The sequence below is a fragment of the Anastrepha obliqua genome, chromosome 2, assembly GCF_027943255.1.
Source record: "Anastrepha obliqua isolate idAnaObli1 chromosome 2, idAnaObli1_1.0, whole genome shotgun sequence".
NCBI lineage: Eukaryota > Metazoa > Arthropoda > Insecta > Diptera > Tephritidae > Anastrepha > Anastrepha obliqua.
In genome coordinates, this window is record NC_072893.1 from 11,631,997 (window position 1) to 11,659,363 (window position 27,367).

At 40.7% G+C, this 27,367-nt stretch overlaps 1 protein-coding gene across 1 annotated transcript in view; it reads left to right on the plus strand.

Moving 5' to 3' along the window:
* The first annotated feature begins 20,406 nt into the window (after positions 1–20,406).
* LOC129237080 (frequenin-1-like) overlaps positions 20,407–27,367 on the plus strand; it is a 50,579-nt gene continuing 43,618 nt past the window's right edge. Inside the window, exon 1 of the mRNA XM_054871490.1 lies at positions 20,407–20,461. Coding sequence (XP_054727465.1) covers positions 20,407–20,461 — 55 coding nt within the window. The remainder of the gene's footprint in view (positions 20,462–27,367) is intronic.

A 27,367-nucleotide genomic window follows, 5' to 3' on the forward strand; every position in this document is an offset into this window, starting at 1 on the left:
TCTGCAAAAACCTAATTTCTTAGGTACCGAACCCCAATTAATAGTCCGGGGAGCCAGGGATCATTTTAATCTCATAATTTCATGCCGACTGATTGGAAGGCAGACGCCATCCAATGGATGACGAAACCAACCGTCGGCTGGTCCAGTAGCGGTGGGTACGTGCGTGGGATGCTGCGAAACGTGTCGAAAATTTTTTTTTAACAACTCATTTAGTACCGCCTGATATTTTTTTTGTGTATTGTTGACATTTAGTAGAATAAACAAAAATAGTCAGCTGCGCGGTAGAGAAGGGGAAAAACACGTCAGCTCAACAGGTGAACTCGTAAAAAACATTGAAAAGTAAAACTACTTTATGCCGATTCAAATTTTTTTACATAATTTTTAGTCCGGGTGCCAGGTGTTCGGCTCCCTTCGGATACCTGAGGGATGAATCGGGACGCTGGCCGATGAGCGGAGAGAAATCACGAAAAATGCTTCTCAACGCTCATTTTCCGACGAATCCGGTATCTAGATGCACCAGCTTGGGAAGTACACCAATCTGTCTTCAAAACCGGTGCTGGTTGCTGGATGAGCACCGCTTGTCTTGGGCCATTGGCTCCTTCGGGCCCTTCAAGTCGCCTGGCCCTGATGGCATCATACCTGCCCAACTGCAGAAATCTGCGGCGGTGTCATGCCGCTGGCTGAGCCCTATCTACGCGAGCTGCATAGCCAGGGGCTATATACCGGGATCATGGAGGGCTGTGAGGGTTGTGTTCATACCCAAGACTGGCAAGAGCTCACATGTCTCCTCTAAGGATTTTAGGCCAATCAGTCTCTCATCTTTCTTGCTGAAAACTCTTGAGAGGCTGATTGACCTACACATAAGGAGCGGAATTCCTTGGGGGCGTTTGTCGCATACCCAACATGCTTACTGCAAGGCAGATCAGTGGAATCTGCTCTGCACACAATTGTTAAAGATATTGAGGAATCCCTATATCAGAAAGGACTCGAAGTTGGCGTCTTCCTCGACATTGAGGGGGCTTTTAATAACGTTCTCCTGGAAGCAATCACTAATCACTGGGGTAGGCTGGGGGTTGAAGCCGACCTTTCCGGGTTTATTTACAGAATGCTTAGCGACAGAACGGTCGTAGCAGAGTGGGGCGGCGTCTATCTTCGCCGGCAGGTGAGCAGGGGCGAGCCGTAAAGCAGTATTCTCTCACCATTTCTTTGGATCATTGTTATCAATGACATTCTGGAGGAGCAGATAAGGAGGGGCTGTAGGGTGATTTCCTACGCGGACGATATGGCATTAATTGGTAGAGGAAAGTTTAAGATACCCTGTACGATTTAATGCAGGGATATCTCACCGTAGTTGTTCGATGGGCAGCAGACTGCGGCTTATCGGTGAATCCTCTTAAGAAGGAGCTCGTCCTTTTCACGAGGGAATATAAAATATCCAGAGTTCAACTCCCCTCCTTGGGGGAGCTTTCTGACAAGGTGAGGTACCTAGGTATTATCCTTGACAGTAAGCTTACATGGAAACCCAACGTTGAGGAGAGAGTAAGGAAGGCAACAATCACCTTGTATGGATGCAAGGACGCAATTGGCCAAAGATAGGACCTCTCGCCTAGAGTTGTATTCTGGCTCTATAACACCATAATAAAGCCAATCTTGTTATATGGAGTCGTTGTCTGGTGTAACTCATTGGAGAGGACGACATCACTTAAAAAGCTAGAGAGAGTTCAAAGGTCTGCACTCATTGAAATAAGTGGGGCGCTTCGAACTACTCCTTCTGTAGCGCTTAATGTAATATTAACACGTTCACGCCGGCGCGTACCACCGGTGGCTCGCACAAGATTGCTTCATGAGGCGGCGTGTACCAGCGGTGGCCCGCACAAGATTGCTTCATGGGACGGCGTGTACCACCAATGGTACTTTATTAGATGGTACCTATGAGCTGAGAAGCCATAAACGACTACCCTTATGAAAAAATTTCGTTTTATATAACCTGCAATCGCTTCCGATAGAGCGAAAAGATGTAAACGTTGCCGTCTGTGGGCGAAGACCATGAATAACAGCGCCGGCGGGAACGTGTTAAATGTGGTACCTATACACATCGCAGGCAGAATTGCCGCTGCACGTACCGCAATCAGGCTTGGGCTATAAGCTCAATCTCACATATGGGCACTCAAGCATCCTCAGAAACTTTCAGTTCATCCCCTCGTCGACGGATCAGTGTGTTAGTCCAAGCGGCACTTTCTTCACCCATATTTTATTAAGGCAGGAGTGGACCAGGGGCAACACTTGGGGAGAGGGCCTGGTCAATCTGTTCACGGATGGCTCGAAGTTGGACGGTGGGGTTGGAGAAGGAGTATTCTGCAAAGAGCTCCCTATCAATTTCAGGTTACCGGATCACTGCAGTGTGTTCCAAGCAGAGGTGGCCGCAATTAAAGAAGCAGTTGACTTGCGTAATAACTGTTAAGAAGGTAAATATTTACTCCGATATCTAAGCGGCAATTAGAGCCCCAGGCTCTATTATAGTACATTCGAAACTGGTCAGGGAATGCCTGGTCTCTCTCTCGATTGCATTAGAATTCTTCGACATAAAGGTAATTTGGGTACCTGGTCACGGTGATATTGATGGAAACTGCGAAGCCGACGAGCTGGCCAGACAAGGGACTTGTGAGGTAGTGTGCCCGCGAAAGGAGAGGATCGGGATCCCCTTGACAACCTGCGCTCTACTGCTCGAAGGACGGGCTGTGCACCAACTCAGCGAGCGCTGGGCAAGTACACGAATGTGTAAGGTCGCGAAGTCCTTCTGGCCACGTTTGGATAGGAGGCGTTCGAGGGATATTCTGAAGATGACAAAATCTCATCTTTCAAATTTCGTAGGCATCCTCACGTGGCACTGTCCGCGGGGTATACATGCCTTGAGACTCGGAATTACTTCGAATCCGTTTTGCGTCAGCTGTATGGAGGATGAGGTGGAATCATCTCAGCACCTGTTCCTCAGCTGCCCAGCTCTCGCGGGACTAAGATTCAAGCATCTTGGTTCTCACTTCTTTTCTGCGCCTACTGATATAGAAGGCCCTGATATTACGAATCTAATGGACTTCATCAGCAGCATAAAGAGGCTAACACAATCGCAGACTAGTCACCGTTCATAATCCACAAAAACTCAACCCTCCCCACCCCTTTCCCTTTCGTCCTATTGTTCTTTTTCCTTCACCTCCTTTTCCCCTCTTGCAATGGTATCACAAAGGATGAACCAAATTTCTTTCGTCGAAATATCGAAAAAACAAAAAATCCATTTTTTTAAATTTCTAGACCACCGGGACCCCGTAAGTATTAAATTTCAGGAATCTGCATCAGAAAAAGAAGTTTAAGTGAGAAGCCGCCATTAAAAGGAATATTTAAATACTGGTCATGCCTTATTTTAAATAAATCTTTAAAAAAAATTAAATTTTTATTTTTGACTTTGATTTTTTTACAGAACCTTCCAGAGTCATTATTTTTAAATAGAAAAAAATATTTGAATAAATTTTAAATTTACAATGTTAAGTGTGCTATTAGATGGCAGCTTAATATTTCGTGTTGCGCTAACAATAAATAATAATAAAAATACAGAATTCACTTTAACGAATTAAAAAAACTTTTCGTAAAATCGCTCTCCTGAGTGCATTTAACCCTTTATTAAATAATAACAATAATTCCCACAACCAAGCCACAGCAAATAATATGCAACATCAGAAATTACACAAACAGCTGCTGCTGATGATGATGATCCTTCTTATTGTGCGGCCTCCACTGCCCGCAAATGTCCAACACTCTCGCCCACCGGCTCCGCCAAGTGCTGATTCGTCAATCTGTCGGCAAGCGAAAATTAATTATACCGCACAGAAACTTTATTTACCTCCTTGGCGTTTATTATGCTCCACTGTTGACTGTTGGCTGTCGACTTGGCGGCTTCGGACTCATTTCTGTCGCAACTGTACCGCTGATTATTGCTAAGCTGGAAATAAGTGCCCGCTTTTTGTTGGTCAGCAAATAACTTTTGCTGATGAAATTATGCCCATTTTGAAAATGTCTGCGTTTGCGAATTTAATTGATTGTGGCACACACACATGCACATTACTCTTTGATTATCATTTCTGTTTTTTGGTGCGGGTTTATATAACAAAATGGTTGATTAATGTTGATTGGCGGTTTCATTTTGTGTTAATTAAGTTAATTCGCATGCTTTACAAGCATTGAAAGTATGGGCAATTTTTCCATAATTCATACACGAAATTTGTAGTGCTTTAATTAGGGAAAAATCATGATAATGTAATAAAAAGTTTTATAGGAAAATAATTACTTTCGCAGGCTAGTAAAGTTTGATGTTTGTGAAGGAGCTGCTCACACAAGAAATTTTTTATACTTTTAGAAAAAAATTTTTCTCAATATTTTACCTGTTCCAAATTTAGTTTAGTTTAGTTCATTAGCTTTCTTTCTTTTTTTTTTCTTGTTATTTTCGATTCAGAAATGAATTAACGTCATATATATTTTTTTTTTATTTTTTTTTTTGGACAATTTCACTGCACTCGGGTCCGCTTTTTAATTTAATTAATTTTTTCTTGAATAAATTTGTGTGGTTTACTTAATACTGCGTATGAGATTATTTTGTTCACTATTTTCTTTCCAATAATCGATGAATATTCCCCATTGCCCGGAAAGAAATTCCCGATTTTTTAAAAGAAACTAAATACAATAGAATGAACATTACTCATTTTTATATATTTTCCATTTTGTTCGATAACCTTTTGACATCTTTCCGGCAAATTCATTATTCCGCGTTCAACGAAAGTGTAATTGAAATTGGAAAAGCTCGAGCCAAGAAGCAACAGGAGATTTTGTGGCTCCTAAAATACTTAGGCTAAAAGGCCTATTGTGAAGGGTGGTTAAATTTCAAAGGCCGATGTTGAATGTGAACCACACCTAAACGTCAACGACACCATTGGACTTCTTTCTTTGGAGTTATTTGAAAAAAAAGGTGTACGTCGATAAGCCAGCAACAACCCAAGAGCTAAAGGATGAGATAATTCGGCACATTAACGGCATAGAACCTCAATTACGCCTCAGCGTCACCGAAAATTTGGACCATTGGATGGAGGTGTACCGCTGAGGCCGCGGCGTCTATTTGGCCAATATTTTGTTCCATACGCAATTGAGTTATACCAGTATTATCATAATAAAGAGAAATGACAATAATTTCTTAAAAAATTGTATTCTATTCAAAATCAACACCGGCCCTTGAAACTTAACCACCCTTTAGATAAGGAACTATTTGCATTTCGTGGTCTTTGGAGGTGTGCCGTCAAGACCGCGGCGACCATTTGTCCAATATTTTATTCCATACGTAATTGAGATACACTAATATTACCATAATAAAGAGAAATGACAATAATTTCTTAAAAAAATTTTATTTTATTCAAAATTAACACCGGCCCTTAAAAATTAACCACCCTTTTTAATTATTTTACTTCAAATGCGATGCTTCCATGTTGACCCATCAGCGAATTAGCGAAAGTTGCATCGTATGCGCAGAATTTCTCAAATACTATGGCTCTCTTTAAGCAAAAAGCTGTATCGCTCCTCTTTAAATAAAACTGGACTACTTTTATGTCTGCATTCAAAAATTGTCTTTAATTTTTCTGTCCATGAAATTAAAAAAAAACATTATTATTCCCGTCCATGTGACAACGCTATTAACCCATTTCGACCCACAACATTTACAAACAATAAAACGGAAACATGCACAAAAACCCAAAAAACATATTGCCACAGTGCAAATGACATTGAACGGAGCGTAATGGAGTGTCGTAAAATTTTATGTACATGAAAATTTCGGACATAACGCTATCATACAGCCGTAAGCATAAGCAAACAGGAGTAACAAAAATTTGTATGCAAATAAAGGTAAAAATTTAATGGTTAAAAATACATAATAGTTCGGCACCCAGTGTAGCCAAGTTTCTGTGGCTTAAAGGCTCTAGGTCCATGGGTGCGAACCCGACAGTGGACATAAAATAATCAAATTATAGGAAATAAGCAGCCGCCTCTCTGAGTTCAAGCCTGACTGTAGGCTCCTCAGAAAAAGTAGCTGCCGTTGATAGGCGACATAGGTAAAACTGTAGAGCCTCTCTCTTCATTTATAGAAGAACAGCAAACCGCATCATAAAAATTGGTTTGGAATCTCGGCCCTAATGGCTTTTAAAGCTCTATGCTGCCCGTTTGTTGGAATGGCTGGTACATGAAGAATTTTATGTCAGCTCAGCCACGCGTTACCCATTTGCATGAAGTCATATGTGCATATGTGTGTGTGTCTACGCTAAAGAGTATTACAGTCACAAAAAAACAAAGTAACAGACAAAAAAGGGGAACTAAGTAAATATAGTTTTTGATTACATATTTGTTTATGTTTTTCTTTGCGGTTTATTTTATTTTTGTAATTTGTATGTTAATTTTACGGATGTGTACAGGCTTGGTTTTTGCTTTGCTGTCGCATCACCTGTGAATAATGGCATTTAACTATTCATCTTATTGTTGCCTCAGTTAAGCGTCTCAACTGAGTAGAATGAGGTTTTTTTTTTGATTTAATAAAAATTATTGTTATTATTTTTATTTTTATTTTTTTTTTATTTATACATTATTAAATGGATCCATTTGGTGGTGCTGATGATGACCAAAATGGTGATTATTTGCCAGAGGAAAACGCATCAGAAATTAGGTAGAAAGAAATAATCGTGTTGTCCATCTTCTATTTATCTGAAACACAAAAACCAAAAAAATAATTAATCAGTATGACTGTTACTATGTCCCGTACTAGAATAAAGAAAAAAAAGGAAAAAAAAATTTACAAAATGGCTCGGTTTTCAATTTCACACTCTAAAAATCGTTTTTTTACAGTTTTTTAATAAAAGAAATACTTAATAATTGAAATAATAATTTGATTCTAGTACGAGCAATAGCAATATGTTGTGAACAAAATATTAAAATTTCATATGAGTTGGTTGAATAGTTTTTTTCTTCTTAACAGCACCAGACCGAAAAAAGTAGTTTTAAGATAATTGAGTTCAAAGTTTTGAGTAACGAATCTGCCTCTACCCGCTAAAACGCCTGTAGAATCGAAAATACTGAGAATGTCCTTCCAAAAATTTGACACTACACTCTTGAAAGTCTATACCTTCAAAATATTAAAAAAAAAATAGATTTTTTGAAAATTCCAGACCATTAGGAGTCTCGATGTTCGAGTTCTGCACTTCAGATCAACAACTTCAGGTCGGAACTTAGTATAAAATTTTGTCCCGGATATAATTAATATTAATATATAAATAAATTATATAAATATTGTGGAAATCGTAAGACCTTTTGCTGAGCCACACAAACATACACCTATGCGCACATGATTAAGTTACTCCATTTCTTTATAATTTTTGGAAATTTTTTTTCGTTCATTTTTTATAAAAGTGGTGTAGTTTATTATATATCAAAAATCGCATAAATAAACTTTCTAAACTTCTTACAAAACTCGGAAAAATTTAACAAATTTCAAAAACTTATCAATACAATTTTCTACTTCTTTTTTATATTTTTCTAATCTTACACTTTTTTATACCCAAACTGAAGCGCTACAAAATTGCATGCACACAAGTTTTCTAAAGATTCTGAAAGAAGATTCTGATGCGTAAATGGTGGGGGGCAATTTTTAAAATATACTTTTATAATGCTTTGCGAAAAAATTTCTTATGGAAAATATGTATTTAGAATATTGTAAAAAGGAAGAGCCACCTGATTGTGAGCGCAAATGTAATAGTTTTTTGTATATATATCACATATGTGGATCACCTTAATCCGAGTAGGTACCTCCAATGCATTACATTTAGCCACTGAACCATTCACCAACCTCTGCATCCAAACAATTGCGGCCCGTCCTGCTATTTTCAAAGAAATTCCTGGAAAAATGTATTCCATTCAATCGCGCATCACCCGCGCCATGAGCGGCGGTATGAATAGGCAAAACGTGTTGACTTTGCCACAATGACTTCGAATTAAGACCCTCAAAGTGGCAAAGGTATGGAGAAGAAACAAAACAGAAAACCGTTAATACCCACGCAAAAGCTTGATTGTGCTAGTATTTATGTAAAAGCTTTTTTTTATCACAAAAAGCCAGTATATTTATCTGTAGGTGTGTCAATAACCGCACCCAAAAGAGTCACTAGCGAGTCGAGTATGTCACCTGTTCGCCAATGCCAATACCAATACCGGTAGAATGAGAATGACAGATAAACTGTCTTTATTTTACGTTTATTCATTTCATGCTTTTTGTTGCCAACGGTGAGCGCTAGATAAAAAATATATATATTTATAATATATATGTACGCACATTTGAAAATAATTTCACACACAATCTTCTTATCGCATTTTTTCTCGTACCCAGTTTTTCGGCGATCGCCGTCAGCAGATTAATGGCAGGACGGGAGTTTTCATTTAATTTTGCTCTATTTTTATTCCATTTCACTTTGATTGCATTTATTCATTCATTACATTCGGTGAAGTGGTAGTTAAGCGTCGCTATGCTCCACTGCGCTTTGCGGTAAATTGCAGTTGCTTTAAGTTGCGTATACGCAGTGTACATCCCACATTTAATACTATTCAACGCGCTGCTTTCTATTATTGCTTTCACATTCGTAGTTTGTGGTAAATATTTCTATTTAAATGCGTTTGTATGTGTGCGTTCTTTTGTGGTTGATTTCTGTGGTTTTATTTACATTGTATTATATTTATTTTTGTATAGAATTTAGCAATTCCAAGGCAGCAGAGTAGCCTTGAGAGAGTTGAAATTTGCTTTAAAAAATACGATAAAATAATTTTAAAATGAAAACTAGATATTGTAATGTTTTTAAAACAGAACAAATTTGAACAACATTTTTGGTTTTTTAATTCAAATTGAAATTACAAGCGAAAATTAAGGAAAATATGCAACAAAAAGATTAGCAAATATGCTGGTCACTCTACACTAGGCTAAAGAACTAATTTAATTAAAATACACTCAAAATTATTTTCTTATACCAAGACCAAAAACACCACATCGTTTTCAGTCAAAATAGAAAGCGATGCTCACGGGTTTTATGGATTACAATGAACAATCAGACAGTTAACCAGGACAGTCAAATTATATGGGCGTTATGAGACGTTTACGTGAAGAAATTTGCTAAAAATGAGAAGAGAACTCGTTAATTGATTTATGACACCTGTGCAAAAACCGGTGCGCTTTATCAAAACGTATTACATTTTCACCAATAAGGTTTTCAAGGTTGCTATAACGGATGCGTTACGTGCCATTTTCAAGCCGAATAGGACCGTCGATTTTTCTCATTATGGATCGTTCAAATCACAATAGCTGGTTTAGAATGCCACGTTGATCAAAAAGTTCCCGCAAAATATTGATAAATTCATATTTACAACTTTATTTCTCAAAAGTGATTTTATCGTTTTCAAAATACTCCCCATCAACTGCAACTCAATTATGTCAGCGTTCAATATAGCTCATGAAACATTTGTGGAACTCTATTTTCGGTATTTCTGGAATTCTATTTTCGGTATAACTTTTAGAGACGTCTACGATTTTTCCATTACCTCCTTACTTCCTTTCCTTTCGACTGTTAAAACGCTTTTCCCGTAGTGGATTTTTGACTTGATCAAACAGAAAAAAGTTACAGGGAACCATATCAGGTGAATTTTATGGCCGTTGGATGGTATTAGATTCGTTCTTAGTAAAAAATTATCGAATATTGATGGCACTGTGCGACGGTGATTTATCTTGGTACAAATTCACGAGTGGTTTCCTAAGAAATCTATTCTTTTCTGGCAAATTACGACACGTAAACGTCTCATGAGCTCCAAATAATAGTCCTTATTAGCTATCTGACCTTCTGACCAAAAATAGTGGTGTGAAATACCATTGTACCATACCATACCATAAAAATCGTGAGCATCGCTTTTTTTTTAAAGAAAAGTCGTGTTTTTTTTGGACTTGGTTCATGCGGAGCTCTTCACTCGTCTGATGTCTGAATTCTCGCACTCAAAAACGCATGTGTCATCTCCAGTAATAATACGTTTAATAAATGTTGAATCGGATTGAGCCTTAGAAATCATGTCGTTGGCTATATCAACCCGGTCCCTTTTTTGCCTGAAATTCATGTCCTTTGAATTCAACTTTTGAAGCAATAAGGCGCATACCCAAAGCATAAACCCAATATCCTGAATGGATCCATAAGCAATGTGTATGTCCCCTGCCAGCTCTCTGATAGTTCATTTCCAGTTATTGATCAACTTTTCAACAATTCAAAAAAAAAAATTAGTTTTATTCAAAAGAATTTGTTGCAAAGTAAATCTTCTCAGCATTGAATTTAAATTATATATACCTTTCCTATACCTTTACATATGCCAATTGTGATAATATTTACCCTTTGTTATGTCCGAGGTTACAATCCAGTCACCAATTCAAGCCCTAAGACAATCCTTTCAGTAGTTTCGGAGATTAATGAATTCGAACACACCAATGGAGAAACTGTTAAGCAAACAAACAGACAGACAAAAATTTAAAAAATGGCTCAATGTATTCTGTCACATTTCTTGATTTACCTAAAGGATGTTAGGTTTTTTTTAGATTTATTTTCAAGAAGTTTTTAATGTACTTTAATGAGAACTATCGAGATCGATAACTATATTTTGGTAGGACTGTTATAAGCTTACAATGCAAATTTCAGCGTGATATGTCACATAGTTTTTTTCTGTGCTACTGTAAACAAGTCAAGCTCGAGTGTGTTCTTCGAATTCTCTTTTATGACTTCAATTGTCTCAAAATGTTTTCCACGGAGCGGCAACTTGAGCTTGGGAAACAGGAAAAAGTCACATGGAGCCATATCAGGCGAATACGGTGCTTGCGGAACGATATTAACATTATTTTTGTTCAAATAATCGCGAACAAGACGTGATGTGTGAGCTGGTGCATTATCGTGATGCAAGAACCATGACTTGTTGTCCCACAATTCTTTCCTTTTAAGACGAATGTTCTCGCGCAAACGCTTTAAAACGTCTAAATAATATCCAGCGTTAACCGATCGGCCTTGCGGAAGGAACTCCGAGTGCACCAAACCTTCGTAATCGAGAAAAACAGTCAGCATAACCTTAATTTTTGAGCGACTTTGGCGTGGTTTTTTGGGTTGATGTACGGCCCTCTTTGAACGATTTGTACCACTGGAAAACACGTGCACGCGATAAAGCAGAGTCCCCATAGGTTGTCTGCAACATTTCTAAGGCGTCTGAAGTCGAAGTTTTGTTGGAATAACAAAATTTCAAACAAATTCTTTGTTCAACTTGAATTTCCATCGTTAAATTCGAAGAACACACTCGAGCTTGACTTGTTTACAGTAGCACAGAAAACAAACTATGTGACATATCACGCTGAAATTTGCCATGCAAGCTTATAACAGTTCTACCAAAAAATAAAAAATTTATTTTTGCCATATGTCATCCGCGGACCGTTTTATTGATAACGTCTCGTTCATATTTGAGTAGAAGGTATATTATTTGACAGCTGAGTATGGCGAACTGAGTTGATATTTCTGTTGAATAAGGTTTGACAAGTTCTCACGAATCGTTTAACGCCAGAACAACGCTTCCGAATTGTGGAAATTTACTTTGAAAAAAAAGCAACTCATAACTGCACTTGCCATACAGCGCACTTAACAATCGACAACTTTCTTTCCAGAAGTGATTCTGTTAACTGGGCTCTCATTAGTGCGTTTTAACATTACTTACTTTTAAAGAGGTTATGTTAAGTCGTTGGCTTATGCCGGCAAACCAGCATATCTTGAAGCATTCGAAGCTACTATTCCAACCACCATTGACGCCATGCGGCCACTTTTTATGGTAAAGCTCGTCAAAAATGGTACTGATCAATGGACCGAATACCGGCTAAGAGTTATAGCGACGGCTATTCGGCACATTGGCACATTCAAAAAGTAAATGCTATGCAATTATTTACCCGATTATATTAGAAAAAATTTAATCGAACAATATTCCTGTTTTCAATTATCATTTTAAGCTATCAATTTAAAAAAAAAAATTAATCAAAATAAAAATTTCCATCACTCAAAATATTGTAGTATTTAGTAAAAAGTTAAAAAAAAACAAAAGAAAAAAGGATGATTAATTTTGCGCCACCTTGTATGCAACTAATTAATGAAAAAAGTGATTAAAAAAATTTTGATGATCAATTTTGCGCCACCCTGTATGCAACTAATTAATTAAAAAAGTTATACAAAAAAAAATGTATGATTAATTTTGCGCCATGTATTCCCATGACCTTGTAGATTGCCTAGGTTGCATGGCGTCTTTGAGAGAAATTTTCTTAATCTGGCTGCTTTTGAAGTTTCTTCAATTCCTTTGCAATAATTATGCCAAGATTCACGCTGGGCAGTTCTGACTGCTTTATTATAATTTTTCAATTCAGCCTTTCAGGCTTGCCAAACCTCTGACCCTCTTGTGGCCTTGGCCAGGTTAAATAATGTTTAATGATCTATGGGATTCTGGTAACGAGGTTAGGTGCTTGTTCCACCAAGGTGGTTTAGATTTCCCTCTGAGTTGGACAACCGGACAGCTAGCTGTTAAGGAACTGTTCATTGCTTTAGTTACCTGATTAACTAGTTTATCCAGCTCCCCACATGTAGCGGGACCCTTGGGGTCTCTCTTTCACAGTAAAGCTTTTACTTTTTTATTGTAAACTCCCCAGTCAGTTTTCCTTACATTTCTGAACTGATTGGGGAGACCTAGTGTCAATTTCAAATTCAATATACCGATGGTCTGAGAATGAATTTTCGTTTGAGACTCGCGATCTTTTAGTGTGGTTAGAAAACACGTCGGAAGCTAGGATGAACTCCAAAACTTCCTCTCTGTTTATGGTAACAAAAGTCGGCTCTGAGCCTAAATTCAAAACACGAATTTTATTTTCTAGAATAAATTCAAGTAGTGACTCACCTCTACCACTAGAGTCGCTGCTCCCCCACAGGATGTTGAGAGCATTTGCGTCGCAGGAGGCAACCAAGTCTTCGTTTTTCCGGCCTGCCTCTTGCACCAGCGTTCGATCTTCATCCGGCTGGGAGTCTCTATCGTAGGCCATATAGGCGGAGGCTAGTCAAAAACCGAGCTCGATGCTTGCCGCCACCATGTCGCTGTTACTAAGCTATGGAAGCAAGAAAATGTTTATATTATTTTTTGCAAAGATGCAGCTACGAATCTTACCTGTGTGTCGTACGGCAATTAGTTTAAAGCCCTTCACTCCAAGACCGCACATTTTATTGCCGTGTATCCACGGAGGATGGTTCCATGTGTAGAAGTCCACGCAAGTGGGAAAAGTTACTGATCGCCATTCACTTGGGAGTGGCCAGGACGATTCTTCTACATATGGTTCAAGCAGCTCACAATGTCCGGGATTAGCCCACGTATCCTCTGGTTAGCTTCCGAACACCCGTTCGGGAGTGAGCTAACGTGAGAAGGCGAAACATTCCAGGATAGCTGGTTGTGCGCTGGGTTTGGGACCCGCCACTTAAAAATCCCCCCCAATGAAAAGATTAAAAAAGCCTCGGATGAGAACTGCCTTTACTGATGACGACCCCTGCAAACGAAATAAGGAATATGATTTGAGGGCATGCACCTGGAATGTCCGGTCCCTTAATGGGGAAGGTGCCTCTGCCCGGCTGGTTGATGTCCTCGTGAGAGTAAAGGCTGACATCACTGCCATCCAAAAGATGCGATGGATGGGGCAAGGAAAGAAAACCATAGGACCTTGCGACGTCTACTACAGCTGCCATGTAAAGGAGCGCAAATTCGGTGTCGGATTTGTTGTGGGAGAGAGACTTCGTCGCCAAGTACTGTCGTTCACTCCGGTGGACGAGCGTCTCGCAACAATCCGCATCAAAGCGCGATTTTTCAACATCTCGCTAATTTGCGCCCACGCCCCGACGGAAGAGAAGGACGATGCGACCAAAGATTCTTTCTATGAGCGCCTGGAACGTTCCTATGAGCGCTGCCCCCGCCACGACATAAAAATCGTACTTGGCGACTTCAACGCCAGGGTGGGCAAGGAGGGAATTTTTGGTCCCACAGTCGGAAAATTCAGCCTGCACAACGAAACATCCGGTAACGGACAGAGGCTGATCGACTTCGCCGGGGCCCGAAACATGGTAGTCTGCAGCACCAGATTCCAGCATAAGAAAATACACCAAGCTACCTGGCTGTCTCCTGATCGAAAAACGTGAAACCAGATCGATCATGTTGTGATAGATGGAAGACACGCTTCTAGTGTATTAGATGTACGTACGATCCGAGGAATCAACATCGACTCGGATCATTACCTTGTTGCAGCCAAACTGCGCACCCGCCTCTGTGCAGCAAAAAACGTGCATCTACCTACGCAAAGAATGTTCGACATCGAAAAGCTGCAATCACAACAGACAGCCAGAAGATTCGCCACTCGACTCTCACTCCTGCTCTCCGAAAGCACTGCCCAACAAATCGGCATACGCGAGCAATGGAGCAACATTTCTCGTTCCCTACGTACCGCCGCCGAAGAAGAAATCGGATTCCGGCGAGCCCGAAAAAACAATTGGTACGACGAGGAGTGTCATGCTGCCGCAGAAAGAAAAGATGCCGCCTATAGAGCCACGCTGCGATCGGGCGCAACGCGAGCCATGTGGGATCGCTACAGAGAGCTGAAAAAGGAAGACAGACGTATTAGCCGACAGAAGAAACGAGAGGCCGAAATACGTGAGTGCGAGGAGCTTGAGATGCTGGCCAATAGGAACAACGCCCGAAAATTCTACCAGAAAGTTCGGCGGCTTACAGAAGGTTTTAAGACCGGGGCGTTTTCCTGTAAGAACAAAGACGGCGATCTGGTGACTGACGTACAGAGCAATCTTAAATTATGGAGGGAACACTTCTCGAACCTGTTAAACAGTGACAGCTGCGCATGTCATAGAGAATGTGAAGATCCCGATACCCCAATCGATGACGACGGAATTGTAGTTCCGTTGCCCGATCATGACGAGGTGAGAATAGCGATAACGCGCCTAAAGAACAACAAAGCCGCGGGCGCCGACGGACTCCCGGCTGAGCTATTCAAACATGGCGGCGAGGAGCTGGTAAGGTGCATGCATCAGCTCCTATGCAAAATATGGTCGGATGAAAGCATGCCTGCCGATTGGAATTTAAGTGTGCTCTGCCCAATCCATAAGAAGGGCGATCCTGCAATTTGTGCCAATTACCGCGGGATTAGTCTTCTAAATATCGCCTATAAGGTTCTAGCGAGCGTATTGTGTGAAAGGCTGAAGCCCACCGTCAACCAACTGATTGGACCTTATCAGTGTGGCTTCAGACCTGGAAAGTCTACCATCGACCAAATATTCACAATACGCCAAATCTTGGAAAAGACCCACGAAAGGAGAATCGACACACACCATCTTTTCGTCGACTTCAAAGCTGCATTCGACAGTACGGAAAGGAGTTACCTGTATGCCGCTATGTCTGAATTTGGTATCCCCGCAAAACTAATACGGCTATGTAAGATGACGTTGCTCAACACCAGCAGCGCCGTCAGAATTGGGAAGGACCTCTCCGAGCCGTTTGATACCAAACGAGGTTTCAGACAGGGTGACTCGCTGTCGTGTGACTTCTTTAACCTGATGTTGGAGAGCATCGTACGAGCCGCAGAACTTAATCGCTCAGGCACAATATTTTATAAGAGCGTACAATTGTTGGCGTATGCCGATGATATCGATATCGTCGGCCTTAACAACCGCGCTATTAGTTCTGCCTTCTCCAAACTGGATAAAGAGGCAAAGCGAATGGGTCTGGTGGTGAACGAGGACAAAACGAAGTACCTCCTATCTTCAAACAAACAGTCAGCGCACTCGCATATCGGCACCCACGTCACTGTAGACAGTTATAATTTTGAGGTTGTAAAAGACTTCGTGTATTTGGGAACCAGCATTAACACCTATAACAATGTCAGCCTTGAAATCCAACGTAGAATCTCTCTTGCCAACAAGTGCTACTTTGGACTAAGTAGGCAACTCAGCAGTAAAGTCCTCTCTCGACGAACAAAACTAACATTCTACAAGACTCTCATCATGCCCGTCCTGACGTATGGCGCAGAAGCTTGGACGATGACAACATCCGATGAAGCGACGCTTGGAGTGTTTGAGAGAAAGATTCTGCGTAAGAGTTTTGGACCTTTGCACGTTGGCAACGGCGAATTTCGAAGACGATGGAACGATGAGCTGTATGAGCTTTACGACGACATAGACATAGCGCAGCGAATAAAGATCCAGCGGCTTCGTTGGCTGGGTCATGTCGTCCGAATGGATACAAACGCTCCGGCTTTGAAAGTATTCGATGCGGTACCAGCTGGTGGTAGCAGAGGAAGAGGAAGGCCTCCTCTGCGTTGGAAAGATCAGGTGGAGAAGGACTTGGCTTCACTTGGTGTGTCCAATTGGCGCCGGTTAGCACGAGAAAGAAACGACTGGCGCGCTTTATTAAGCTCGGCCAAAATCGGGTAAGCGGTTATCGCGCCAATTAAGAAGAAGAAGAAGTATCCACGGTTCTTAGATGAGAGCTATGTCAAGTCCACCGGCAGCCAAGCGGACGGAAAGGTGCGCGGACGCAAGTTTAGAGTGGTGGAGATTAATTTGGATCAGCTTCATGGGAATCCGTTTTATCTCTACCATCGTGACCTCGACATCCTCCTCCGATATCTCCCCACCTTCAATGTCAGCCTCTCCGAGTCGGTTGAGCATTGGCTGCTGGGCAACCCCTCTGCAGTATCGCTGCGCAAGCTGGCCTTGTCACTCTCCTCACCTGATTCGAATGATTGCGTCAACAAACCCGAACCTCACAACGTTGTTTTTCTGCGCCAGTGAGGCGAGCGATTCTTCATTGAGAATGAGCCTGCCTTCTACTGGCTCTTCTATTCTACCTACCTTCCAATTATGAATGGGAGGTAGCAAGATTTGAACATCTCCTCAATTTTATTTGGCTCTGCCGGCTTGGCTCTGCAGACCGTTGTCTTGTAAGAGTAGCACCCGCCGGTTTTCCCAAGTCGGATATTACACTCCTTGCCCACTCTAACGATTTAGCCTGGTCTTCGGTTAGCTGTTCTGTTGCCACCTCTCCTAGTCTAAATAAGACCCTAATCGCCGCCTTCTTCTCGTAATAGTTTTGCTTGGCGGGACGGACATGTTTAGTCGGTCCCCCCGTCCTACGCCTGTTAACTGCCTAGAGGTACTAGGCCCTTCTATGGCAACCTGCCGGTTGAACCTAGAAGCACGTGCCGACCCCCGCCCTCTATAAGAGATTGAGGTGAGGTGGGGATTGCCCGTCTTATGCAGAGTTGACCCTGCAGCTCCTGCTATCGACCCACTTGAGGCCGGTTTACCCAAGCCTCCTCGCCCCCGCTACCTTCTGCAGTACTCGTACTGGGACCAGCCCTTTCGTTTAAGCCCCCTTTAGCTCCTAAAAGCGGCAGTCTGACAGCTCCTTGCTCTCAGCTGTGTGAGTGGCAGTGGTCAGTGATCAGAGTCACCTTTTTGATTTTTTGGGAGAACCGACCTCCTTGTAAGAAATGTTTTTCGGGTTCAAATTCATTTTTGGTCCCATGAGTGTCGTACAAGAGAAGCCCGCCTGTGCAGAGGTCCGTGTGCACAGGTAAGGCTAGATAGAGCAGGAGGTCGCCAGGTATCCGGAGCACTCCGTTCGCGACTGGGCTATTTTTGGTCTGGGTCCCCAGCCAGGCTGAACCTCGGCACGGGTTGTATAACACCTTGTTCCGACCCAGAGCAGAGCTTGGTCATCGTTCAAAAGGCAGCCCGAACCGAGGGAGTGGAGTGCATTCGCTCAATACTGGAATGTATTCAAGCGACCACGCCACCATCCATTGATAAGGTCTGATTAGTGATTCGACTAAGCCTTGGCACCACGGCAGGGTGTCTGCCTTCGCGGAGGCTATGTAACTAATTCATTAAAAAAGTTATACAAAAACAAAAAAAAATTGGATGATTAATTTTGCGCCACCTTGTATGTAACTAATTAATTTGAAAAAGTTATACCAAAAAGCAAAATTGGATGATTAGTTTTGCGCCACCTTGTATATAACTAATTAATTTGAAAGTTGTACAAAAAAAATGGATTATTAATTTTGCGCCACCTTGTATGCAACTAATTAATAAGAAAAGTTGTATGAAACAAATTAATTAAAAAAGTTATACAAATAAAATGGATGATTAATTTTGCGCCACCTTTTATGTAACTAATTAAATTGAAAAAGTTGTACAACAAAAAATGGATGATTAATTTTGCGCCACCTTGTATGTATGTAACTAATTAATTTGAAAAAGTTGTCCAAAAAAAAATGGATGATTAATTTTGCGCCAATTTTTCGCCACCTTGTATGTAACTAATTAATAAGAAAAAGTTATACAAAAAAAATGGATGATTAAATTTGCGCCACCTTGTATGTAACTAATTCAAAAAATGTATACAAAAAACAAATGGATGATTAATTTTGCGCCACTTTGTACTGTACATACTGCGTCTGCAAAAACCCGCCATTTTCAAAAATTTCTCGTGTTATAAAGCAGAAAAATATTTTTTGTATTTACATCGAAGTTAAAAGCTAATTTCTAAAATACAATAAACTCAATAATAAAGCTTATAAAACATTTCAAAATGCGTTAAATAAAATCAAAAACATATATTTATAAAAAGAAAATATGCAAATAATTATCTGGCTAGAGCCTCGTACGTCCGTACTTTTGTCCAAAGCATTGGCATATTTCAAATTTATTACATTTTTCACTTTAACTTCAACGAACAAAATTTCGTAATACCGGCACTTCATCGAATAACTGTAAGGAACGACGAAAAGAAAGACTATCACGGACAGCTTCCGCTAACTCCATACCCATTTGCCTAAAAAAATCAAGGACGCACAAGGCGATTTCTTTGAAATTTACCATCATGCAACGGTTTTCCTTTTCTAGTTAGGAAGTAGATTATAAAAAATAGAAGAAATAGAAAAAAAAACTAAATTCACAACACCCAGTTCAGCTTCTCCGCATACGAGTACATCAACCGATTATTCCAGTTTTAGTCTTTGTAAATAAGCAATCTTAAGGTCGAAATAAAGTAACATCCGTTCATCAGAACTTAATCGAGTAACTTCCTTATGAAACAATACAAAATGTATTTGCAGATGGATTCTAGAAGAAGGAATTACAATATTTGTGCAAAGTAAACACTCCGACTTATTTTCGCTATTCAAAGTAAAAAACAATTCAATCTCCCACTCTGCATTGAACATCATACACAAGCCATATACTTTTCGTTCTGCACATACAAAAACATGCGGCACCAAACTACTCGCATGACTGCCAACATCAAACTGAATAGTTTTCTTATGAGCGGTTCCTTGAGCGGTTGCTCGTTCGCAGTCCATGCCTGGTCAGAAAAATGCATAGAAAATTTGCATTCTTACAATGCTTGAGCTCAAGATTTTAGAGCACACTTTTAGGCGCAGTAGTGAAATTAGTTGATACGCGCTGAATTTAGGCATTGATGTGCGAGTCTACATCTATGAGAGCAGAAATTGCTTTTGCACCAAATCACATTGTTCCACTAAAAAAACGTTTTACCTCCCTCTTCCCGCACCAATTACAAAACTCATCGTATTTCAAAAGATTGAACTATGACAAAATTAATAATTTTTTTTTTGTCGGGACAACAAGCAAGTGCAGCACTCAGACATGAATTAAGTCCATTGTACTGAACTCGTTTTAATTTTCTTTAAATCTACTCGTCTTCCGAAGAAATCTGAGTAGATCTTGTGGTGCCAAGGAGTCCCAAGGTGGTCGCTTCTTAACACATCAGTGCCAAAGGCCTCAAGCCTGATTCGAGCGAAGGCGGGGCAGACGCACAGGAAGTGGAGGGGGGCTGTCTAAGGCCATGAGTGCAGCTTGGCTGTCGCTGCAGGCACATATAGATCTGCCTCTCCATCGGTTTTCCATTGTTCATTGACACATTGCACTCTCCAAGCTGTTGTTGGGGAAGTGAGTGTATAGTATACGAAGTACATTTTATCTTTAATATAAGTTATTTCAAAGTAAAAGTGCACCTAAAGGTATGTAATACCTATATTCAGTGCCCTTATGTGAAAGGCACAATATGGCATCTTAAAACGGGCATACTCTCTAATAGACTCTCTCACAGCCTTCTCACAGGCGCACTACTTTCTGAGACGTTTCTTGGCGCGTTTCTTATTTCTTTACTGAAATGCTAGAGTGTTCATCACAGGGCAATGCAGAGCTGCCCTACAGCTGCGATGCGGGTGATGCTTGTGCAATCAGTTAAGCTCGCCCTGTTGAATATTACCACGGAAATCTTCGGGAGAGGAAAACTGATGTAATCTAGAAACATGGAATTGCTAATGCTGCAGCCTCCACTTAACCAGCTACCCTGAGATGATATCAGTAAAGTCATCAAATTCGAAGAGAAGTTCAGAATTGAACAGGATGACAAGTTTAACTAGAATAGAGCTGCATTTGAAAGGAAACTCCTGAAGTGTGCCCTGCACTAGTACACAGATAGCTCGAAGACGACAGAATGCATAGGCGTTTGGTTTTGGGGCCAAGGCTTGGGTATTTTCCAAGCAAAGATGTATGCCAAAAGCTAGACTGAAATTTCCGGGTTGAGCAAATTGATATTCTGAGTGACAGTCAGGTGGCATTCAAGGCTCTATCCTCTAGTGAGATTGAGTCCTCACTGGTTCTTGTGTGTGTCTGAGTTTACTAGGAACGCACAATCGTATCCGACTTATTTGGGGCTACGCCAAGCGAATTCCTTAATGGGAGGGTATAATCAAAAGAGGTTTAAAAACTCATAACCCTCCCCAAAGGATAAACTGAGACTACGTAGCCATCTGCACATAAACGGGTTATATTCCACTGATTCTTGTCCTTTCTGCGACCAATCCCAGAAAACGCCAATATAACTTCTTGCCCAATTATAGCCAGAAGAAAGAGAGATACGCTTAATCCAACGCAGCTCTATCCTCAGTTTATTAAGGTAACTGGGTCTGGATGAGGTACTGTGATACGTAGAACGCACAAAAGACCACGAGGTCGAAGTGCAAGCCTCATAAATAATCTAATCTAATTTTATCTACTGTAATGCTCGACGATGTTTCTCCACAACACGAAATTTTGTGTTTGGAATATAAATAAAAAAATGTATACTTATAATAATATTGAACTCGCTTGTTATTTGCCGTGAATTCCTAAATTCCTTACGATTTCCTTGCAGATTTCAGCATATCCCTTATTGCGGAGGCCTTATAAAGTATAAGCAGCGAAAAACCACTAAAAATTACTTTTGCCGGAGACGGCAACCTTCTCATTTGAAAAAAAAATAATTATGACGCAATAGGTTCTTAAAAGCAAATAAAAATAAATTAACTTTCTAACCTATGCGATATCATTGCCTCACTTCGTCCAACGCTCAACACATTGAAAAGAGTACTGTACTTTCAGACCCTCACAAAGCTAAAGCTGCCCATAAACAGGGCACAATTCCCAGCGATTTGTCGCAGTTCGGAGAAAATCCCTCGTGTATGGCGAAGTGCGAAAATTTTCATTTACCTGCGATTTGTTGCTAGTGTGTGGAGCAGTTTTTAGAGTTTCTTATTTTTTTACTGACCCTCATCGAGGTAAGAGTAATATAATGCTGGGCACAGACGGAAAACAAATCCAAACAAATCTTTGATTGTCAAAGCAAAGTACTGGGAAACCAGAAGACAAATAATGAATTCGCCATGTTTCATTCTGATCTGAAAGCCACATGGACACGGCGAGGGGGAAAAAAACTCAGCTGATATACCACCACCACCTGTAATAGATTCGCCTTGGCGATGACTATAAAGACAGAAATATAAAATTAAAATCGTGGCAAATTTGATTAGAAAAATATAAAGAAGTAGACAAATACGCTAATATAGAAAGTGTGAAAAAAATCTTCCTCTCCCTCTTCTTTTCAAGCACAAATAAATGCCATACATGACAATCACTTTTCTCCGCGTTCGATGTTCACGCCGCAACAAGCAGCGAGAAACTAAAATCTTCAACAAATTTTTGAAGAATTTATAGTGTTTTTGTTTTTTTATCCGAACTGGGAATCTTACATAGATACCGTCAAAATAGACGGTATGCACGATTCATACTGAGCGCTAAAGGTGCACCTCATTCGGGACCTCGCATAGTCAATATTACTACTAAACTGGACTTGCGAAACAGTACACCTATGGTACCGCCGTTTAAGCATTGTATCGCAGGGCCAAGGTGGCCAGTAAGGCTCTTCATATAAAGGGTGTTTTTTTTAGAGGTTAGGTTTTCAAGATGAAATAAAACGTATATAATTTAATGTTATGGCCAAGAATTTAGCTTTATTATAAAGATAAGGGTTTGCCATCATGTTTTAAAAATGAAGTGGCCGCCGCGGCTGGCTCGAATAAATTCCAGCCGAGAGGCCCAATTTTCGACCACTTTTTGCAGCAATTGGGGCCGTATGTCAGCAATAACGCGCCGAATATTCTCTTCCAAGACGTCAATCGTCTCGGGCTTATCTGCGTAGACAAGCAACTTCACATAGCCCCACAAGAAATAGTCCAGCGGTGTTATATCGCACGATCTTGGAGGCCACGCCACAGGTCCACGGCGCGAGATAATGCGCTCACCAAAAGTTTCCTTCAATAAATCGATTGTTGCGTTGGCTGTATGGCATGTACCGCCGTCTTGTTGGAACCCAAGGTCGTCCACATCAACATCGTCCAATTCAGGCACGAAAAAGTCATTAATCATGGCTCTCCATTGACTGTAACATTATGGTCGGCTTCATTTTTAAAGAAATATGGACCAATGATTCCCTCTGCCCATAGAGCACACCAAACAGTGACTTTTTGAGGATGTAACGGCGTCTCAGCAATGGCTTGTGGATTATGTTCACTCCAAATGCGACAATTTTGCTTATTGACATACCCATTCAACCAAAAGTGAGCTTCATCGCTGAACAAAATTTTTTTCGATGCGTCGCGCGAACCGAACCATTATTTTCGTAATAAATTTGCACGATTTGCAAACGTTGTTCAGGTGTAAGTCTATTCATTATGAAATGGCAAACCAAACTGAGCATAAATCAAGTGACAGCTGTCAAAAAGACCATCTACGAAAAAAGTAGTGCCAACTTAAAAACCTAACCTCTAAAAAAACACCCTTTACATATGTTTCCTCCGTTTACCCTTCATTACTTGTTTGACTTCTTTGTTTAACGCGTTCCCATTCCTTTTTTCGCAGTTCTTATAGCGCATTTGCAGACCATTCTCTCATCTTGGCCCACACCAACTTTGATTGCGGCGTGTGATTTACAATATTGCCCGGGATTATTCTTTCTTTTACCATTTCTTGAATGGACGTTATTTCAGATGCGTATTTCGGGCAGGAGAAGAAGATATGCTCCGCGTTCTCACTACCGTTGCCGCAGTACGAGCAGTCTACTGCGTCCCCGTGGCCGAGTCTTTGAAAATACTCTATGTAGCATCCATGCCTCGTCAGGAACTGTGACAGGTAGTAATCTGTGTCATCATGTTTATGGATTCACCTCCCTTTTGTTCTTTCTTACGCTCTTCCGCCGTTAGTCGCATGTTTAGGGAATTTATAGTGTGAGGGTTTTTGGATTTGTGTACAGTTTGGGTGCTACGCACTAGGCACAAATTTCTGGGAATCGTGCGCTGTTTTTTGTCAGATTAAGTGAAAAAGTGATAATAAAACGCCTGTGCAATCAGGAGGTGACAGAATGCAAACAAAAAAAATAATAACAAATATAAAGGATGGAAAAATAACAAACACACGCATATTTTTTCATTAAATCAATATGAGCTGCCTAAAGAAGCAAATATTGTTTGGTGAAAAAAGGAAGTTAAGCCCCGTATCCCGTCACTCACTAGAGAGAACGACATCAGTCAAAAAGCTAGAGAGAGTCCAGAGGTCTGCACTCATTGGAATCAGTGGGGCGCTTCGAACTGCTCCTACTCTGGCGCTTAACGTAATGTTAAACGTGGTACCTATAGACATCGCAGGCAGAACTGCCGCTGCTCGTACCGCAATCAGACTGAGGGGCTTGGGATATAAGCTCAACCTCACATATGGGCACTCAAGCATCCTCAGAAACTTTGAGTTCATCCCCTCGTCGACGGACCAGTGTGTGCCTTCGCTAAGTCCAAGTGGAAGTTTCTCCACCCATATTCCACCAAGGGAGGAGTGGACCGGGGGCAACACCTGGGGACAGGGCCTCGTTAACCTGTTCACGGATGGCTCGAAGTTGGACGGTAGGGTTGGAGGAGGAGTATTCTGCAAAGAGCTCCCCATCAAACTCAAATTCAGGCTACCGGATCACTGCAGTGTGTTCCAAGCAGAGGTGGCCGCAATTAAAGAAGCAGCTGACTGGCTACTTACTTGCGTAACAACTGTTAAGAGGGTAAATATTTACTCCGATAGCCAAGCGGCCATCAGGGCCCTAGGCTCTATTATGGTGCATTCGAAGCTAGTCAGGGAATGCCTGGTCTCACTCTCGATTGCATCAGAATTCTTCGACATAAAGATAATTTGGGTACCTGGTCACAGTGACATTGCAGGAAACTGCGAAGCCGACGAGCTGGCCTGACAGGGGACCTGTGAGGCAATATGCCCGCGAAAGGAGAGGATCGGGATCCCCTTGACAACCTGCGCTCTACTCCTGGAAGGCTGGGCTATGCACCAACTCAGCGAACGCTGGGCAAGTACACGAACGTGTAGGGTCGCGAAGTCCTTCTGGCCACGTTTGGATAGGAGGCGTTCGAGGGATATCCTGGGAATGACAAAATGTCATCTCTCAAATTTCGTGGGCATCATCACGGGGCACTGTCCGCGAGGTACACATGCCGTGAGACTCGGAATCACTTCGAGTCCTTTTTGCGACAGCTGCATGGAGGATGAGGTGGAATCATCTCAGCATATGCTCCTTAGCTGCCCTGCCTTCGCGGGACTAAGATTCAAGTATCTTGGTTCTCATTTCTTTTCTGCGCCTGCTGATATAGCAGGTGTTGATAACAAAAATCTGATGAACTACATCAGCAGCATAATGAGGTTAACACAACCGCGGACTAGTCACCGTTCGTAGTCCACAATCACTCACCGCTCCCCCATCCCTTCCCTTCCTCCCCCTTCTCTGTCCTTAAATGGTATCACAAAGGACGAAACCAAACTATTTCGTCCAAGTGGGCCCTACTCTCTGGGCAACCATTATAACCTAACCTAACCTAACCGTATCCCGTCACCTATGCCTTGTAAAAAATGTCATGGATCGCGCCATGCCCAAAAACACTGTCTATCGTGGGAAAAAATGTAGTTACTATATGCTCATCCTCTATTCGTGACCTCATACTTTGCAACAAAGTGGAATGAATCTATTCGAAATTGCAGCGCTGCTCAAACAACAAAATCTGCTCTTACAAAAAATGACAAGAGAAAATAAAACACAAGATAATCTGCAATCGAGAAGCTACCGAAGTTGTGCCCAAATCCTCCAACGAGAAATTTACACAACATATTTACGTCGACAGAAACTTTGAAAGAAGCAGCAGAAGTAGTTAATATACAACGATTTATCAACCACAACCTGCGACAACAAAGAGAAAGAGAGAGAAGAAAAGATTTTAAAGGTAAACTCTTTAAAATACCGTTATTTGACCGCAGCATCAGCTGTGGCTCATGTCACTTGGCGTGTATTTACAAAAGAACTGAAATTGTGTTGGTGATATGTGTATGAAAAAAATCAACCAATGTCACTTCGTTGCCGACTTTACAATGACTGATTGGGCGATTGTGTGAAATTATCGTGCAGATTTCGCCGCGAAATAAGATTATGTTAGTAGGTAGTACATATATGAAAAAAGACCAACACAGTCTCGCCCATGTTGTTTCGTTGCTATCTGAGAAACGAATGATTGGCATGATGGAAAGAATAATGAGATGGCGCCTATCGTGATACCGTTACTTTGCGCTCAGCGAATTTGACAATGAGTTCCGTCGTTTTAGCACCAGTATGGCCAGATTACCATTTTCGTTACTTAATTTCGCATTTTTTTTTGTTATTTAGACCCGGAGTTTTAGTTCTTTCTTCATGGCATTTTTCTAGCCTATTCTAATTAAAATGTAATGTTTATAATTTTGTAAAATATAAATTTTTTAAAAATTAGTTCAATAATTCCCTCAGTTTTATTTCGCTATACTTATTCTACCATCTGGTCGCATTGCCCACGATTGCAGTTGTTGTTGGTTTTCTTCTCCTTTCAGCAGTCAAATCTTTCTCTCGCTACTGCGGTGTTGTCTAGCTTTGGATATAAAAGCGGACTTAAATTCCCATTTAAAGAAAATGAAATACCAAATTTTTATTGAATTATTCAAAGAACTTTGTGTGCGTGACAAATTGTCTTTAAAATGTGCGTTTTTTTTTTAATTATATAATAATAATTTGTTATGGTTATGTACAATTTAATTTATGAGTTTCTTTGTTAAGGGAATGACTTTTTTACTATATTTCAGGTTATGTAACAAGATAAGTTTTCTTTTGGTAAAAACTTCGTTACGGTTTCTTCAGTATTTTCTGGTATTTTGTTGCTCATTTTTACTATGAACACCTCTTTATGCCCTATGACCTACTACGGATTGAGGAAGAGAAGAAACGATTACACCTCTATGGTTTTAATTCGTATTCAGTAAATTCAAACTCTTTTTAAAATGTAAAGGTTTTCATTATTAAGAAGATTTGAAAGAAAGATTTAATATTCAACATAACCTTAAAGGAAAAAAAATTAAATTTTCACTTTCGAAACATCAAATATTATAAGAACCAAAAAATTCTCATTAACACTAAAATCTTCTCAACACTCTCTTCTCGCAGTCTTGTTTCTATCATTCTTAGGACTACGATACGTTGGTGAATGTGAGCACTATTTTGCTGGAAACAGTCACCGACGTACGTAGTCTCTTATCGCAGCCCCTAGAGAGCACAAAACTGAGCAAAACTCATCCTGTAGAGAACAAATGCGTTCATTTAGTTACATATTTACACAATACATCGGTTTGTGTGCGTATGTGTTTGGTTGTATCTACACAATGTTGCCATTGATATTTTTGCTTACCGACTT